General features: G+C 56.4%; 2 protein-coding genes across 4 annotated transcripts in view; both read right to left on the bottom strand.

Annotated features, from left to right (window-relative positions):
• Positions 1-5914: 5914 nt before the first annotated feature.
• Positions 5915-9799, bottom strand: RSL24D1 (ribosomal L24 domain containing 1). The gene is made up of 6 exons (XM_044439025.1): positions 9669-9799; positions 8457-8570; positions 7535-7607; positions 6972-7035; positions 6398-6483; positions 5915-6240 (listed from the first exon to the last, which is right to left on the bottom strand). The coding sequence occupies exons 1-6, from the start codon at positions 9747-9749 to the stop codon at positions 6167-6169; spliced, it is 492 nt and encodes a 163-aa protein (XP_044294960.1). The 5' UTR covers positions 9750-9799; the 3' UTR covers positions 5915-6166.
• Positions 9800-10077: 278 nt separating this feature from the next.
• The window catches only part of RAB27A (RAB27A, member RAS oncogene family), a 12420-nt gene continuing 6272 nt past the window's right edge, over positions 10078-16225 (bottom strand). For all 3 annotated transcript variants that reach the window (XM_044439005.1, XM_044439006.1, XM_044439004.1), the window contains exons 2-6: positions 13816-13989; positions 13597-13682; positions 13147-13250; positions 12703-12826; positions 10078-12269 (exon numbers count right to left, since the gene is read on the bottom strand). In XM_044439005.1, the coding sequence (XP_044294940.1) occupies positions 12071-12269; positions 12703-12826; positions 13147-13250; positions 13597-13682; positions 13816-13968 (666 nt within the window). In that variant the 5' untranslated portion in view covers positions 13969-13989 and the 3' untranslated portion in view covers positions 10078-12070. The remainder of the gene's footprint in view (positions 12270-12702; positions 12827-13146; positions 13251-13596; positions 13683-13815; positions 13990-16225) is intronic.

Below are 16225 nucleotides of genomic sequence, written 5' to 3'. Positions count from 1 at the left end.
AGTTTTCCAGCAGAGAGAGATGCCCTCGGGGGAATTTCCGAGAGCTCTCATTATGTGAGAGACAGATTTAGTGTCAATCAAACTGCAAAATTGTGCATTGCCTCTTTACGGCCAGGTGCATCCATCACTGGCCGGGCGACAGCCTCTCTCCAAGAAACCTGGAGCTCGGTGACGCAGCAGAGGCGGCGGCTGTCTTCAGCTGCTGCCTGCTCAGCCTCCCACTTCCAAGGTGGGGAACAGCCTGGTGCAGCAGCCACAGCCCAGCCGTGTGAGGAGCCGTGCATTCTGCTTCCCAGGAGTTCTGGCTCCCACACAGGGAAAGTGTGAAGATGGAAGCAGATGTGGTGTGTCTTGCTTTGGCTAACCTGCTCGCCTGACCTGATTCAGCCTCTTCTCTGCTTTAAAAGGCCTCCCTACAAATCTGTCCAGGCTGCTTTCAAACTTCATTTGCTGAACTTGGTGCAGAGGGTTCCACAGAATTCACATGCACAACAAGATGTTGCTCTCAGAAGCCATTTTCTCTCCCAGGCAAAGCAGCTACTTGGAACTGTAAAGTGGCGTTCCAAAACACCAACATGTGGCAGGTTCATGGAAACCTGACCCAAGAACTGGGGAAGCGCCGGCCGGCCAGCTGGTCCCTTGCTGACCAGGCACGGAAGAGGCCGCCAGAATGGGGGGGGGGGGGGGGCAAAGGCACTGGCAACTCGATGAGGAGGCCATGGAGGAGAGGCTGGCTGAGGCTGCCTTTCCAAGGGCCGGCACAGCCCCAAGTGGCACTGCTGGCTCCCACGGAGACTGCAGGGAGCAGGCTGGGCCATGCGCAGCCTTCTGGGCCGTTGGGCTTCGGCATCCGCCATATGGACCTTTGGCTCTTGGAGAGGGCTACACAGCAGCCACAACTAATGTTCACTCTGTGGCTAGCTAGGAGCAGAGCAGCAGGGCAGCTCAGTGAACAGACAGACAGACAGATGGAAGGTTTAAAATAAGCCTCAGTCGCCTCCTCATTGCAATGGAGGCCATGCAGTGCTTTGAAGCAAAATGAAACCGCAGCTTACGGAGCACAAGCACTGCTGCCTTCCTGTGAAATCACCCGAGTGATGTTTAAATCTTGTCCCCTGAGTTTACAGCAAAACAGCTGATTTATGGTCTCTCTTTCAGGCATTTGCTAGCAATGAATTTCTCTTGTTTGGTGCTCACTGCATAAGACAGAACACAACTATTGATTTCTGAGAATGAAAAAAACAGGCCGCACTGCTCGTTATACATAATGAATGTGGCTGACGCACCGCCCAGCCAGCCGTGCTGAGCAGGAGTCTGCCCGCGAGGAGCCTCTGTTCCTGGGAAAGGCCCCGGGAAGCTCCCCTGCCCTGCCCGCTCTGGGGCATTCTGGCCTTGCCCCAGCCGAGCACTGCCCCCCGACCCGGCCCTGTGGAGGCAGGAACTCGGCCATGGGAGCGTGAGAGGTGGAGGGCCCTCGTGGCAGGCAAAAGACACGGGAATCATGGCGTGGACTCCGCACAGGCAGCCCCAAAGTCAGAGTCTCCATTAGTCCTCCATCTGGGCAAGGCATAGTGTGCTGGCCTTCAGTCATGGGCACATATTCCACATTTCGTGCACAAAACTTCCATCAGAGAAAGTTTTCCATGCAGAGCATTTTTAGAAATAAGACCTAAGAAGAGCATTCCATGCCCTCCAATTATAGCAGCGTTTCGGGGAGATTTGCAGCTGAGTCAGCTAGAGCCGGGAGGAGCCTGGCATACCAGGACTTGCCGCTTACCGTGGGACTGGTCAGTGGGGAAGAAGGAACAGACCTCGTCTGGCCTGGAACATTTGTATGGCCTCCTTGAACATTTTCGCCCTGGAAGCAGAACTCACAGAACTAAAGCTGCCATGCTTGGAACACGTCGTGAGAAGGCAAGACTGGCTGGGGAAGACAATCACGCTGGAGAAGAGGAAGGCAGGTGAGGAAGGGGAAGGCCAAAGGTGAGGTGGAGGGACGCCACAAAGCGAGCCACTGGCTTGAATGCACGAGGGCTGAGCCAGGCTGCCTAGAAGAAGGCGTTTTGGAGGGCTGTCATTCAAAGGGGTGCCATAGGTCAGACGTGACTTGACAGCACAGAACACATAACCAATGCATCAATTTTCACCTGTAGTTATATCATATACGACCAAAATGGCATAGGAAGCAGTGGGTAAAAGCTAGGAAACTAACTAGAATAATTGAACATCTAAAACAAATAGCACGATTTCAGCAATCAGTACAGCCACAACGAAGCAGAGCCAGAAGTTAACTGGCAAATTGCCAAGCAGTTAAGCTGAGGTTTATCTGCATTAATCCACCCCAAATGCTTTTTGGAAAAATGGCCTGAATAGAAAAGCCGCCCATGAGGCCGCCAGCATCCTCAGCACATGGCAATGACTGTGCAAACCTTCCCGAACTCAGGACATTCTGTGACACCCCAAACACTCCTCTGGAAGCGAGCCAAGATGGGAGTCCCCCAACCAGAGTGGCCTGTTACAGGATGGGGCACCGCTGTGCGTTGGTGTCACCCAGCTCTTTCCTTGCACTCCATCACCACGGCCAGTGGGATTCTGGCGAGGCCCAGATTTTTATTTCAGGCTGGGCAATCTCCTACCTGGACTGTGGGACATAACCTGCCTAGACTTTAGTGAAGCCTTTGACAAAGTGATTACCAAACTAGCAAAAAGCGGGCTGGATGGTGCACGCATTCGGTGAATCCACAGCATCGGGATCACAGAGTGCTCGTCAGCGGCACCTTCTCGAACCGGGGAGGGCGCTGCGGGGTTCCGTCCTGGGACCGGGACCCTCCCGCGCGTGTTCGTGATTTAGAGCAGGACCAGCGAGGAAAGACAGTCAAATATGCAGCCGGCACGACGCTGGGCGGAGCAGCGGCGCCCGGGGGCGGCGGGGAGCTCTCGGCTGGTCAAAGCGGCCGAAGGGAGCCCGGAGGGCCAAGGGCAGCGGGGGGCTAAAGCAGCGGGGAAGCCGGCGAGCCCGCGCAAGGCGAGCCGCCAGGGGTGCCGCGCGCGCGTTCTGCGCCCCGCGCCCCTGCGGAGGCAGCCCCAGCCCCCCACGCGCCCCCGCCACTGCGCAGCCGCGCACGGGCCTCGCCTCTGCCGGAGAATCAGGGCACGGGGCGGGGGCCGCACGCAGCAGCCAAGAGGGGAGCCCCCGGCAGGGCGGGGGGGGGGTGGCGCACGCCGCCTGATGGGCTCCCGAGCCACGCGCGCCCCCTGCCGGACTCTCCTGCGCACGGCGCGCTTGCCTGGCCGTGGGGGGTTCCGGGAGGGGGAAGCCCTTTGGGGGGGGGGGGGCGAGGGACCCCAGCGCCTGGGGCGAAAGGCCACGGGCATGGCGGCCTCCGCGGGGCTCCCAAGGGGTGAGGAGCGCTCGCTCTGGAGAGCGGGCCGAGCTCTCCCTGGCCTGCTCCGTAATCCTCCCAGCGATTGAGGCCTCCCTCGGTCCTGGGACTGAGGCCCTGCCCTGACCCTCCCTGGGGCCCCTTTCGCTCCACGTGCGTCCAAGGCAGCCCTCCGCAGGGATCCCTGCAAGCGCCGCGTGCGAATTTCCAGCGGCTGCAGGGAGGCGGTGGGCTGCTTTCCCTGTTGCCCATGGAAAGGCGTCGCTCAGCGGGGAGGCAGAGGCCGATTTCCTATGCCGCTTTCCCCGGGAGCTTTCCCCGCCTGAGCAAAACGGCCTAGGCCTGGCGGGCAAGGTGGCCGGAGCACCAGCTCTGGATAGAAATTGCCAAGCCCATCTGCGCGGAAGCAAGCAGCGCTCTCACTCCTTGGCCGCTGGAGCAGAAGCAACCTGGCCCCAGCTCCCGGAGAGACGCCTCTTCAGCCTGGATGCTGATCAAGCCCCAAGCAGGCAGGCAGCTGCCCTGGCTGGCCACCGGAAGCAGGAGCTCCAACTGCACCTGGATGAACCTGACGGCCACAGGAGGCGTGCGCTTTGCTCCTCCACCTGGCCCTTTGGCTGCTTTGGAGAGCCAACTGCCTGGGTGGTTTCAGGGGCACAAAAAGTGGGCCCCCTTCCAAGCAAAAAGCAGAACCACACGTCAGGGGCCGATGTCTCTTTTGGAGCGGCAGGATGCACTCTTGTGGGTGTGACGCAACTAGAGGGCCAGGTGCCTCTACTCCTCCCCTCTGCACACACGCACATCCCCAGGCTATGCCCCCTGAATCCGGGCATGTCCGTGCACTGCCTCTGCCCCACAGCTGCTCCAGTTGTGGGGCCTCTTTCTCCCCTTGGACTGAGACTTGCTCTCCTGGAGGGAGCAGCGAGACGTGGGGCCAGGGTTAGAGTTAGCCCCCAGTGGCAGCCGGCAAGGCTCACCCCGGCATACGCAAGAGCACCAACGGCCCAGGCCTGTGAAGCTGCAGAAACAGGCTGCCAGGGCAGGCCTGGCCTTGCCCAACGGGGCCTGGAGCCCTGGGGGAGGCTGGGGGTCCAAGCGCGCTCGCAGCTGGCTTCAGGTCTGCTCCCAGCAGCACCCATGCCCCTTTAGCCCCTTCGTGGAGCACGAGCCGCCTTCGAAGCAGCCTCCCGGGACCCTGGCCAAGCACACGCAGCAGAGTGGGCAGCCGAGGAAGGACTCCAGGGTGGCCGCCGCTAGAACCTGCGCAGCCAGGCTCCGCGAGAGGACTAACTTGCTGTGCCGACACATTTCTTGGTGTTGACACTGGAAATGCCCTGCTCTTGGGGCAGAGCCAGCTGCTCCCCAGCACTGTTGAACTGCACTTGATTTATTGTGCTATGTTGACTTACTTAATGAGGCCACTTTAAAAAACAAATTCATTTACAGAGATAGCTTCTTGCTCCTAAATTGCATTTTCCAGCTTTACTACCTAAGATGAGTTATTTCCCCCGATTTGCTCCACGCAACAATTACCAACCTCTTCTAGATAGTCCGTCTTTCTGCTCTGGACGAGCTCGAATGAGGTCTGGAAGCATCAGCTCTGGAGATGGATGTAGAGATTGAAGGTGCATGTGGATGCCCAGAGGCCCTCGGCAAACAGGAGGAATGCAAGCAGAGTCGGCCGGTTCTTCTGCAAATATGCAGGGAGTGCCAACAGCTGTGGCGCGCACACATTTGCAAATCCCCAGTCACAGGGAACAGCTTTAGGGCTCCAGTTTGCAGGAGGCCCCTGTGCCAAGGCTCTGGCTGCATCAGAAACGGTTCCACACTCCTCTTGAAGGCCCTTGGAGACTGGCATCCTTCTCCCCAAGTATGCATGGAAGGTTTGCAGGCAGGCCGCATGGACGGGTTGCGGCTCTGCATGGACCAAGGCAAAGCAAGGCTTCTCCCCAGTCCTGTCATCCGATTCCCCCTCTTGGCACTCCCCCTCCCCAAAGATGGATGGAGTTAATTTCTCTACTGCCCAAGCGCTCTACAGCACATTTTAAAACAGTACAGAAAGATCCACTGAAGAGCAGCATGAGGTGGAGGATCCTCCCTCCCTCCCTCCCTCCCTCCCTCCCTCCGACTTCTGGCATGCAGAGCACAAGTGCCATCACTGAGCCCCTGCCGCTTGTCTATCTCACCAGGAAGAGGGTCACAGCCCCACAACTCCCGCGGCACTGTACCTTGCAGAGATTTCGCTCCTGTACCCCAAAGAATCGACTGCAACCCCCATCAGCCACAGGAGCAGCCCCTCCCTGTCTTGACCCTGGTGGCGGGTAGCCAGCAGCCACCCAGAAATGCAACTGCTCATCTTTCCCTCTGCCCAGTTGTGCCGCTTGATGGGGTGGAGCTAACCTGTGTTTAAAGGGACTATCCAGACTGACGGGTGCCTCTTTGTGGGGAACACACACCCGGCCCCCCCAAATGACTCCCCTCTTGAAGGATCCTCTGGGCACAGCAGGCAATCACACTCCAGGCTCACCACGTGCTTCCAGGATCGTGCTTTATTTGGCCCATCCTTCCTCTCTCTGGATTTACACACACCCAAGAATGCACCTTGCTGGGACTGGCCACTCTCCTCAATGGCCTCACCTTTGTGCTGAGAGGCCATTCCAGCGGATGGCCCAGAGAACAGCTGCCCCTGCTGGGGCAAGAAACACAGGCCAGGCCAGGCCAGGGATGCAACTCGACACAACCACACCAGTGCTTCAACAGTCCAGACCAGAGTAGGAGGCCTCCTAGGAAGAATCCTCCATGTGCATCGTGTCCTGCAACTGCTGAACCATCTTCTCTTCCAGCTGTTTGGCTCCGCCTTAAGGGAAAAAAAACCAAAGGGAGCACTTTGAAGGAAACCGCTGGATGCAGTCCCATGTCACTAATCCTGCCAGCTGTCCTTAACTACCCAGTTAAGGCTGCTTGGAGCAGAAACCCTTCAAGATGTCGCCGGGTTCCACCCCCACGTGCCTCACCTGCGTGCGGAGCCCGGATGAGGTGGATGTTCTGCTTGACTTCCTGGACATCCTGTGCTTTCTGCAGCTCTTTGCCTTTCTTTAACCTGTGGAGGCAGGCGAAGGGCAGGGGTGATGAGCAGGAAAGAAAACACCTTCATTCCAAAAGCAAATGCTTAACGCGACATCACAGCAGCGGGAGATATTAAATGCACATAAACTTGATTGCAAGGAGAACTGCAATTTCACAAGCCACAACTACCGGAACAAGTAAACTCTTTTAATGAAACCAGAGAAAAGCGCACTGCACATACTTCCGACAATTGCACCCACGTAAGCCAAACTGATTCCCTTACTTGTGTTCTGCAAGTTCTTATTTGTGCATTTGCTTGTCAAAATGCTATGAGAACAAGTGGTCTGCTATTTTACAAGGAGCCAGCTACCCGGCGTGAGAGCTTTGAGAAGGCAGCGACTTTAGCAAGCATTTTTCGGTAGCAGCACTCAATCCAAAGCCACACTTCCTTTATTTTCAAAATGCCATGAGCATTAAATCTCCCACCAGCTGAGGTTTAAAAGAAAAAAATGACCCCCATACCTGGTCATGATGAATTTGGCTTGACGCTTTTGCTTGATCTCTTCTACCCTCTTCATGACATCCACTGAAAAGCAAATACATTTTCACATTAAAATTGGCAACTGTTCATTTATCACTTTTGACTGTTTCCACATTCAATTTCTAGCATTAAAAAGAGAGGGACTATAAAGAAGCTCAGAGAAAGAGGTATCTGACCATCAGTCTAATCCCACCTCAGCCATGAAGTCTCAGACAAAATGGCAGGAACCAAGGTTCTTGCACAAATCAGTAAAAGATACTCCACATTAACCGAGAATAATTACAACCTGTGCAAGGAGGACATTTCTGAGGACAAGAAAAACAATCCCCAGCACACTTTTTTGGACAGGAGCAAGAACCCAGTTCCACTGTCAGAACAGAGGGCTTCTGCTTGCACCATTTCAAAAAGCTGACGTGACAGTCAGGAAAACTAACATTTCACATTTTGTGAACTGTTGAGCTGTGGTGATAAAAAGCCAGCGTTACAATTATGATCTTCAGGTTTTCAGAAATCCTGCCCCTCCGCTGATACAAAGTTTACACACCTGTCTTATTCCATAGTTCACGCTGGTATTTCACTGGTTCATTTCTCCTTTTCTCAAATTCAAATGAGTTATCCTGCATGGATAAAGGCAGAGAACTTAGTAAGGCACATATTTCGAAGCCGCTCTCCCAAGTACTGCCCACCTTTTGCAACAAGTCCCTGCTGCTTAACATGCTTGCTTCCTCCTCAGCAGTGTGCACATGCGCCCCCATGCATGCGCATGGGAGGGGGTAGGGAAGCACCCCTTTCGCCTCCAAAACTCTCCCTGGACTGCACTGACTGCAATGAGGCAGACCGAAAGGGCCGGTGCTCACCATGCACACGCCCACAGCAAATCCACGCTTGCTTTAGCCCAGACACAGTGCAGACCATAAGGAATCCCCGGCAGGAACCCCCATGTGGAAGGCGAGGCAGGTCGTGGGCCATGACTGGGCACCAAAACACAAGCAGATGACTACGGCCAAGGCCCATCCAGCCCGGCATCCCGTTCTCAGTGATGACTCACCAGAGTCCTCCAGGAAGCCCACAAGCTGGATGTGAAGGTCTTGGCTCCACAGTGAGGGTCCTTCAGAAGCTCACTAGCCCTGAAGTGCAGTGCTCACATCATCATGAAAAGCCAGCTTCTTGCCCTCCTGCACCAATTTGGCCAATCTTTCTTTAAAGTAAACTGAGCTAGTGGCCCTCACAAGTTTTGTGGCACGCAACTGCATATTACCTGAAGGCCCTTCTTTTGTCTGCCTCAGCCGCTCTCCAAAGCTAGAGAGAGATGCTGCAAGTTCAAAGACATTGCCATGTCTCAAAGCGCTATGTCTTGTGTTTAAAGAACATGAGAAATGTGGTCATTTCAACTCTCCCAGACTTAGTCTGTGAACAGGACCTGAGCTCAGCGGTAGACCTAAAGGCACCTGGAGCTACACACTCACCACCGTCAATTCTTTTCCAGCTGCCTTCCGGAAGGCCTTGGTCCACCTGACCTTTCTGGGATTTCGCTTCTTTTTGAAGTTTTTGTGGCATTTTGATTTACAGAACCGAAACGTCTAACAGGAAGAGAGACACACAAAGTTTTCAAGAGATGAAGTGCTTTGTTTGAATCACAAGCAGAGCATCATGCCTACTTGGTCTCTACGAGTGGAGAAAAAGTGCTTAATTCAAGCTTAAATGGCTGTGCATCTTTTAGGCCCACAAACAGCATGCCTTTTCTTGATCAAGTTCTCTTGAAAAAATGACTATCCTCCTTTGGTGTGGAAAACCTTGACCAGCTTCTCAACAGAAAGAAACTTCAAGTAACATTGTGGCAGGTAGGTGACAGCTTTAGCCCTCAGTCTCATGCACCCAGGAGTACCCACCCACTTGGCTCTGCACTAGTTAGACCTCACCTCACATACTGTGTCCAATTCTGGACCCCACATTTTAAGAATAATTCAGATAAATTGGAATGAGTTCAGAGAAAGGCAACAAAGAAATTTAGCCTACAAAGAAAGATGGAAGGAACCAGGCATGTTCAGTCTTTAAAGGAGAAGATGGGCAGGGGGTATAACATGGCTCTTCAACTTCCTCAAAGGTTGCCACATACAAGAGGACCACAACCATCCAAGGCTGTTGGACCCAAAACAATGATTTAAGCTACAGGAAGGCCGATTTTGGGGGATCATTAGGAAAAGCTTCCCAGCCAGCTAATGCAACCAGCTGCTTAGGAAGATGGTGGACTCTGCTGGGGGAGGCATTCAAGCGACTTGTCAGGGATGCTTTCAACGCGACCCCTGCACCCAGCAGCGGGGCGGCGCAAGGGCCTCAGCAGTGCCTTCCACCGCCTGGTTTCCACGATTCACGGGCCCTCTGCCCACGGTCTGCTCCTCCAAGGCCAGGAGCTCCTGCCATCGTGTGGTGCGGACCCATCCTCAGGCCCCCCTGGATGCTCCTGGGGCCAGCGGGGGCGCCGAGAGGCGGCGGGGCCGACGCCCAAGGACACGCGAGCAGCCGCGGTTGAGGGCTCCGAGCCGGGCGCTGCCTCACCAGCCCCAGGGAGGGCTCGGCCTGTGCGCCGGCCCCGCCGACCTGTTGCCGCCAGGCGGAGGGACGCGCACGGGGCCCCGCCGGGCAGACAGGCGAGCTGGACGGGCGCCCGCGCGGCTCACCTTGCAGTCGTTGCGGACGAAGAGCATCCCGTGGCCCGGATAGACCGGCCCGGAGCAGAAATAGCACCGCTCCACGCGCATGATGGCGGCAGCAACAATGGCGGCCGGAGCGGAAGGGGCGGGAGCGCCGCCGGAAGTGCCGCGCTCGTTGTCCCGAAGGCGCCTAGAGCGTCCCGCCCCCCCCCCCCCCCCCGTTTTGGTTTATTCCAATCGCAGGCGCGGAGCTCGGTGCGCAGGTTGACGCCGAAGCGGAGCCGTGGCTGTCGGCCCGCCGTGCGGCCTCGGTTCTGCCGGTGTGTTTCCGAACAGCCACGACCCGCCCCGCTTTGCATAAAAGCTTTCTGCAATTCTTGATTCACTCTGTGCAACTTCCTGGTCCCAGGTATAAAAACGTCAGAGGCACCAGCAGTTACTATAATTAGTTTTTAATAAAGTTCTCTTGTTAGGGCAGCAAAAACTGTTTTTTTAATACAGCTCTGTAAATACATAGAATGTGCAGGCCAAACAATGTGGCCGTTTTGGCCTTTAGTAGCAAATCTAAAGCACCTCCAGACAAAAGGAAAGGCGCTGTTGCATTTGGGCGCCAAGGCACACGTTCGTCAAAGCCCGCTTTAGATTTTAGCAGGACTGACCATGAAGCACGCAGGGCCCAGTGCGGAAGGAAGTCAATCTGGCCCTCACTGATCTCGTCAGACCGCCTATGGTGGTTCTTTTGCTTTGCCCTGGCTCCTTCTGAGTGGCAAGCCGGCTACAGGCCTGACTGTATGTGTGGGCACTGCTTGTTAAAACAACGTGGCAGAGTCCTTACCAAACTGACTATGCCTTCACCACCTGGCCTGCATTTCTGACAAAGCGATCCTAACATTAAAGGCAAAGATTCTTTTACAGTGTGGTTTTAAAATCCTTTTTAGGACATGGCACTTATGCACAGCTATCAAACAGTTACTTTATGTTCCATACATTCAGATTGTGTCATTTGTATTATTAAAAACATACCCGGTGGTGGCAGTTAGTAGGTTGCCAACCAACATCTGGCTCGTTATGAGCAAGCAGTAAGGCAGATTTTGGATGCTTTGTCACTGTTTTGACCACAGCGGAGCGCCCTGCCCCAGCCTGCGAAGAGAGCTTTGGGTTTTGGCTGCATCAGACCATCTGCTCCTGAGCAAGGCTTGCCAACCTGGTCCCTTCATGAGCCCAGGTTGGCTAAAACAGCACAGGCTGGCAATTGGGTTGTTGCACAAGGAAGGATTGCCGGGGCCCACAGTGTGCAGGCTCTGCTGGCGTGCGGTCATCACAAACAGACACGGCCCGTTCAGACATTTTGGCGAGCTGTTTCCAGCATAGGGAGTTTCAGCCGCTCCAAGAGATCCTTCAGTAGGCATCCTGTGTGTGCATGCGGACAAAAGCTACCCCTCTCCCTTCACACACGCACCACTGAAATGTAGGGTCACTGTGCAAGCACAGCCTCGATGCTGCTCTCTTGGACTCCAAATGCACATGGAAGTGGCACCCGGTAGATTCTCTGCCCAATTTAAAGTACTGATTCTGCCCATTCTTACATCTGAGAGTAAACAAACTGATCCAGCCACTGTGATTATGCATAACCAAAAGCAAGCAAGAAGCATGATTGCAACAAAGGGTGTCAGATGCTGTGGGAGCAAAGCACAACACAAAAAGAAGCCAGGAGGAGACCCAGAAGTGTTCACGAGCCTCGCTAGGCCTCCCCAAACAGAGCTGGTGACGGCAGTTTGGCCCCAGTGTGAAGGTGATTTTCCAAGCGTAGATGTGAGGCGAAGAAATGTAGTGCGGACCATGAACTTGCCCTACATTCCTGTCAGAACAGGCGAAAGGTACCGGTGACATCTCAGTCCCACTGCATCTCACGCTCTCATGGTCCATCTCAGGCAGGTTGGCACATCGGTGTTCAGGCAGCAGAGATTCTCAGCTTGGAGAGGCCGCCTTGGGCACTGTCCTTTTCAACACTGGTCTTCTCGGTCACAGAAGTTTATTGAAGAGCAGCACACTTCGCATAACTTAGGGTCTGCTACCTGCATTCCTCGGCCACTGCTTGCCTGCTTCTGCTCCTGAGGACTGTTCTGAGTGCTTGGGTGAAAAAGCTGGGCCCTTGGAGACATGTGCTCTGCTCTTCTCTGGATGCCCAGGCAGACTGGTTCTCCTGCAAACCATTCCAGATCCATCTCTGCCTAATGACTTGGAAAGGGAAATGGCTGCAGAGAACCAGCCGGAAGCATCCAGAAGTAAACTCCGAGGATTACCCGATCACAGGCATCTATTGCTACACACACAGGAGGCAGGAGGAGCGGTTCATGAATGAATCAAAGAAAGCTTCAGCCACAATATCCTCATCGCTTCATTTACACGCTGCAGTCGGGCCCGAGTCCTCAGCAACTGCACTTGCCGCTGCCTTTCTGGTCGCTGAGCTGCTCGGTGGAGCCGTGCCCGTTGGGCTGCACCACACCTTCCGGGAGCCAAGACTTGTCCACGCACCGCTCCATACGCTTCATGATGAGGTCCAGCAGCGTCTCGACGGCCTTGCTGACGTTCGCACCGTTGGCCGCACTTGTTTCAAAGTAGGGGAATCTGGAAATGAGGCATGTTAGAGGGCGTTAGGCTGCCGTGCTCCGGAGAGGCACCACCTTCGGGAAGCAGGAGGGCACGTGGCCAGGCCAGCGGCACCTGGGACCTGGCGCCCACAGGTGTTTTCTCCTAAGAACTCCTAATTTATTGGAAGCCGTCCCAAGACGTTTGTAGGGGACAGGATAGAAAAGCTTTTAATAAATAAGTAAGAACTAGGGGAGATTCTGGGCATGAAGCAGCTCTGCCACTACGGAAGGGAGCTTGTGCAGGGCTGCTGGAAACATCCCATCCTAAGGAAACAAAGGAACATCAGGCTCGGGGCCAGAGTCTCTGTTAAACTGCTCCAGGGACCTCCCATGGCCAGCGAGCGATGGCCGTTTCACGGCACGCTTGGCGGACTGCCAGCCACAGCCCTGGCTGTAGGGACGTTACTTGCCCGTGCTTCTCTGCAAGTTCCTTCGCATCCTCCTCTTTCACCACCCGATGCTCTTCCAGGTCGCTCTTGTTTCCGCACAGCACCACATCAGGGCTTTCGCAATAGGCATGCGTTTGCAGCTGGCCTGGCAATCAGGAAGGAGACGGGCAGGTTCGCTTGCCACAGCGATGGAGGAGGCAGAAGCCCGCCGGCCCCGGCCCCCTCTGCTTTCACCCATGGCCCCTCCTGAGCTGGACCTGGCCCCCCGGCGGACCAGCCGAGGCGTGGCACCATCACGCACGAGCACCCCGTCTCGGCGGGCTCCCCACAGGCACTGGGGTGGCCATCCTGCTGCAGGGCTGGGGTGTTCCGGGGACCCGTTGCCCCCCGGAGGGCCGCACCAAGGCAGATCGTCGGAGGGGAGGCACAGGGTGCGTGTGGGATGGGGTACACGGAGAGGCTTACTCATCCAGTTCCGGACATTGACGAAGCTTTGCTCGTTGGTCAGATCGAAGAGGAGGAGGAAGCCCATGGCGTCCCTGAAGAAGGCCGTGGTCAGACTTCGGAACCTGTGGAAGCGGGAGGCAGAAGGGTGCACCTCTCCAACAGCCGCCTGCAGAGGGCCTTCCGCGAGAGGGGCCCTCAGGACGGCCAGCACGGGCCCGCTCGCCCCGCCCTGCTGGCCTTGAGCTGAAAATCAGGCCAGCTCAGCAGAGTGGGCCACCAGGAGTAGCTGGAAGAGCGGGCCCCGAGGCCAAAGGGGGCTTTGGGGCCCCAGATGCTCCCGGAAAAGGCCTCCTTGAGCAGCACCCAGAGGCCAGGCTGAAGGTGGGACAGGGAGGAGGGTGGCCAGGCCCACGCCTCTGCAGGGACAGCAGGGTGGCCGCCCTTGGCCCTTTGCTGAGCAGGCCTCACCTCTCCTGCCCGGCGGTGTCCCACAGCTGCAAGTGTATCCTCTGCCCTCGACCGCTGACGCCATCCATCCCATTGGATCGGTACACCTGTAGAGCCACAGGCTGTGGTGAGCCGAGGGGCTTCCGGGCAGTCCCGGGCAAGCCCAGCCTGGCTGGATGAAGCCCCTCCCAGGGGCCTCGCAGGCGGGTGGCCAGCAGGCAGGAAACGGCGGGCACTTACCACCCTCTTTTCCCGGAAGTCGATGCCAACGGTTGTTATGAATTTGGAATTGAATTTGCCATCTGTGTACTGGTAGAGGAAGCTGGTCTTCCCTACGCCCGAGTCCCCCAGGGCTAAGAATTTGATGAGGTAGTCGTAGTCTCCATCAGTCATAGTGAGAACGTCAATGGCAACCTTGGGTCCGGGGAAGGGGTTGCGGGAAGGGATGGAGAAAAGCAACCTGCTGTAATCTTCACACCAGCCGTGCCGGTGCTCCATAACGCCCGCATTTCCCAGCATCCCAGGGGCCGTGAATACAGAGCTGACAGGGCTGCCCTCCTGGAGTCCAACCCGAGCAGCACTCCCCATGTGAGGCCTCCCCCAGGGGGTGTCAAGAAGCCAGCCCACTCCATCATGGGTGGAGTATGAAGGCATCCATAGCGCTCTCCCTGATCGGCCAAGGATTTCCCGGGCATGCTTCCCTTGTGCGTTGGGCCTGTGCTTGCTGGCTTGCTTCCCGCACCCACGCAGGAAAAGGGCAAGTGGAGAGGCCGCTGGTAGTGCTTCTGGAGGCTGCGCTGTGGGTGCTGTGAATACCTTGACACCTTCCCAGATAGACCTGGAAAAGATGCTCCTTTCACTTCTGGAGGTGCAGAGGGGCACTGCTGGGTAGTGTGTCCCCCACTCCCTGGAAAGATCTGGTAAAAACACGCAAAGCACCATGAAGTGCTGGTGTGCAGACAAGAGTGGGACACTCTCGGTGCAAGAGGTGCAACTCACGACTGGTGAGGTGCTTGTTGCCAGGCATCCTCACCCTAACCCGGGAAGCCCGGCTCACAGGAGAAGAATCCGTGCGCCCACCCCTTCTTGCTCACAGCCACCAATTCTGACTCCAAGGACTGAGACCTGTTTGACTGGCTGGACTTCAGGCTGGCCTCTGTGTTGGGCTTCTCACAACATGGGTGGATTCCCACAGGCCTCCTTCAGATTTCAGTTGCCTCTAGCAGCCAAGTTTTGCTCAGCCTCTGCACATCAGGTGTTTCCTAAAGGCACTTCTCTCCATCCTTTTTGGCTCAATAAATGCTCTCAAGGCCAGTCGCAACTGATCCAAAAAACCAGCAGAGTTTGACAGCAAAGATTTAGCATCCTACCCGAGGAAGGGGAAGATGGGACTTAAGAACAAGGGACACTGAAGTGAAATGAAAATAGGCCAATCAGAGGCCGATAAGAAGAGATGCTGGTGCTTCCTTGATTTTCTCTGTGGCAGACCTTGGGCGGAAACTGACCAACTGAAAGTATTTCCAAGGGAAGGTTGTCACAGACAAGGGAGGCAGCAAGATTTCTGTCCCCACAGGTTTCAGTTTCCTCCTCCTCCTCCCTGCACAAATATTTAGCAACCTCCACCCTTCTCAGCTGAACCACCCAGGAGTCCTTCCCTGAGAATGGCTATGAGCCCTGTGCTGGATTTCAAGGCATGCCAGGCACAGATCTCCCTTGCCTTTTTTAACCCTTGTGATACACGCCACTGGACAGGCCCAGGAAAAGCCACCTCCGCCTGCAGGGCTTGCACAGATGTGGGGGACGAAGAGGGACCACCAAGCTGGAGAACCGAGACTGCATGAAGCAGGGAGCTGGGATGGGCAGCGGACGAGATGAGATGGGAGGCAGCTTGGCCGGACAGGTGGGGTGTCTGGTGGCCTCTCACAAAGAGAGGAGGCCTGCCGCCCAGGAAGGAGGCCTTGCTGGCCCGCCAGAGGATGGACGTGCAGGCACAGCACCGTCCAGCTCCACGTGCGGCTGCTCTGAGTGGCCACACCGAGAGCAGACTTCAGGGCTTGGCAAGGCTCAGCGGCTGCGCCTTTCCTGTGAGTCCCCATCCTTTCTCCGCCAGTAAAGGGAGCTAAGCCCTGAGCTTGTCCTGGCGTTGTTGCTGCCCAGCTCATTTGCAACATAACAGACCCTTCCCGTTCCTATCAAGACCAAGATCTCTTCTCCCTGATGCCAGAGCGCAGGACACAGAATCATCAGTTCAAGCCACAGCAACCCAGGTTCAGGCTGGACATCAGGAAAAGCTTCCTCACTGTCAGAGCAACAGGGCAGGGGAATCCACTCCCTGGATAGGGTGGGGGGCTCCCCCAGGCTAGAGACACTCCGAAAGAAGCTGGGCAGCCCTCTGAGTGGGATGGTGCGACCCGGTGTCCTGCACCAGCAGCAGGCTCGACCCGGCGGCCTTCGTGGCCCCTTCCAACTCGACTCTTCCAAGACCCTGCGATTCCACGGCACCGGCCGCTCCTTCCCCCCCTCGGACGCCCCCCCCCCGCCGCCCCAGCGCAGAGTCCCCCCCGCAGCCAGCACTACCCAGTCCCGCAGGGCGGCTTCCGCGCAGGCGGCCACGCCGGCGCCCGGGACAGCATCCCGGGGAGGGACGGAC

Source organism: Varanus komodoensis, unplaced genomic scaffold (assembly GCF_004798865.1).
Source record: "Varanus komodoensis strain SLA01 unplaced genomic scaffold, ASM479886v1 scaffold33, whole genome shotgun sequence".
Lineage (NCBI taxonomy): Eukaryota > Metazoa > Chordata > Lepidosauria > Squamata > Varanidae > Varanus > Varanus komodoensis.
This window is presented reverse-complemented; position numbering and strand designations above follow the sequence as displayed.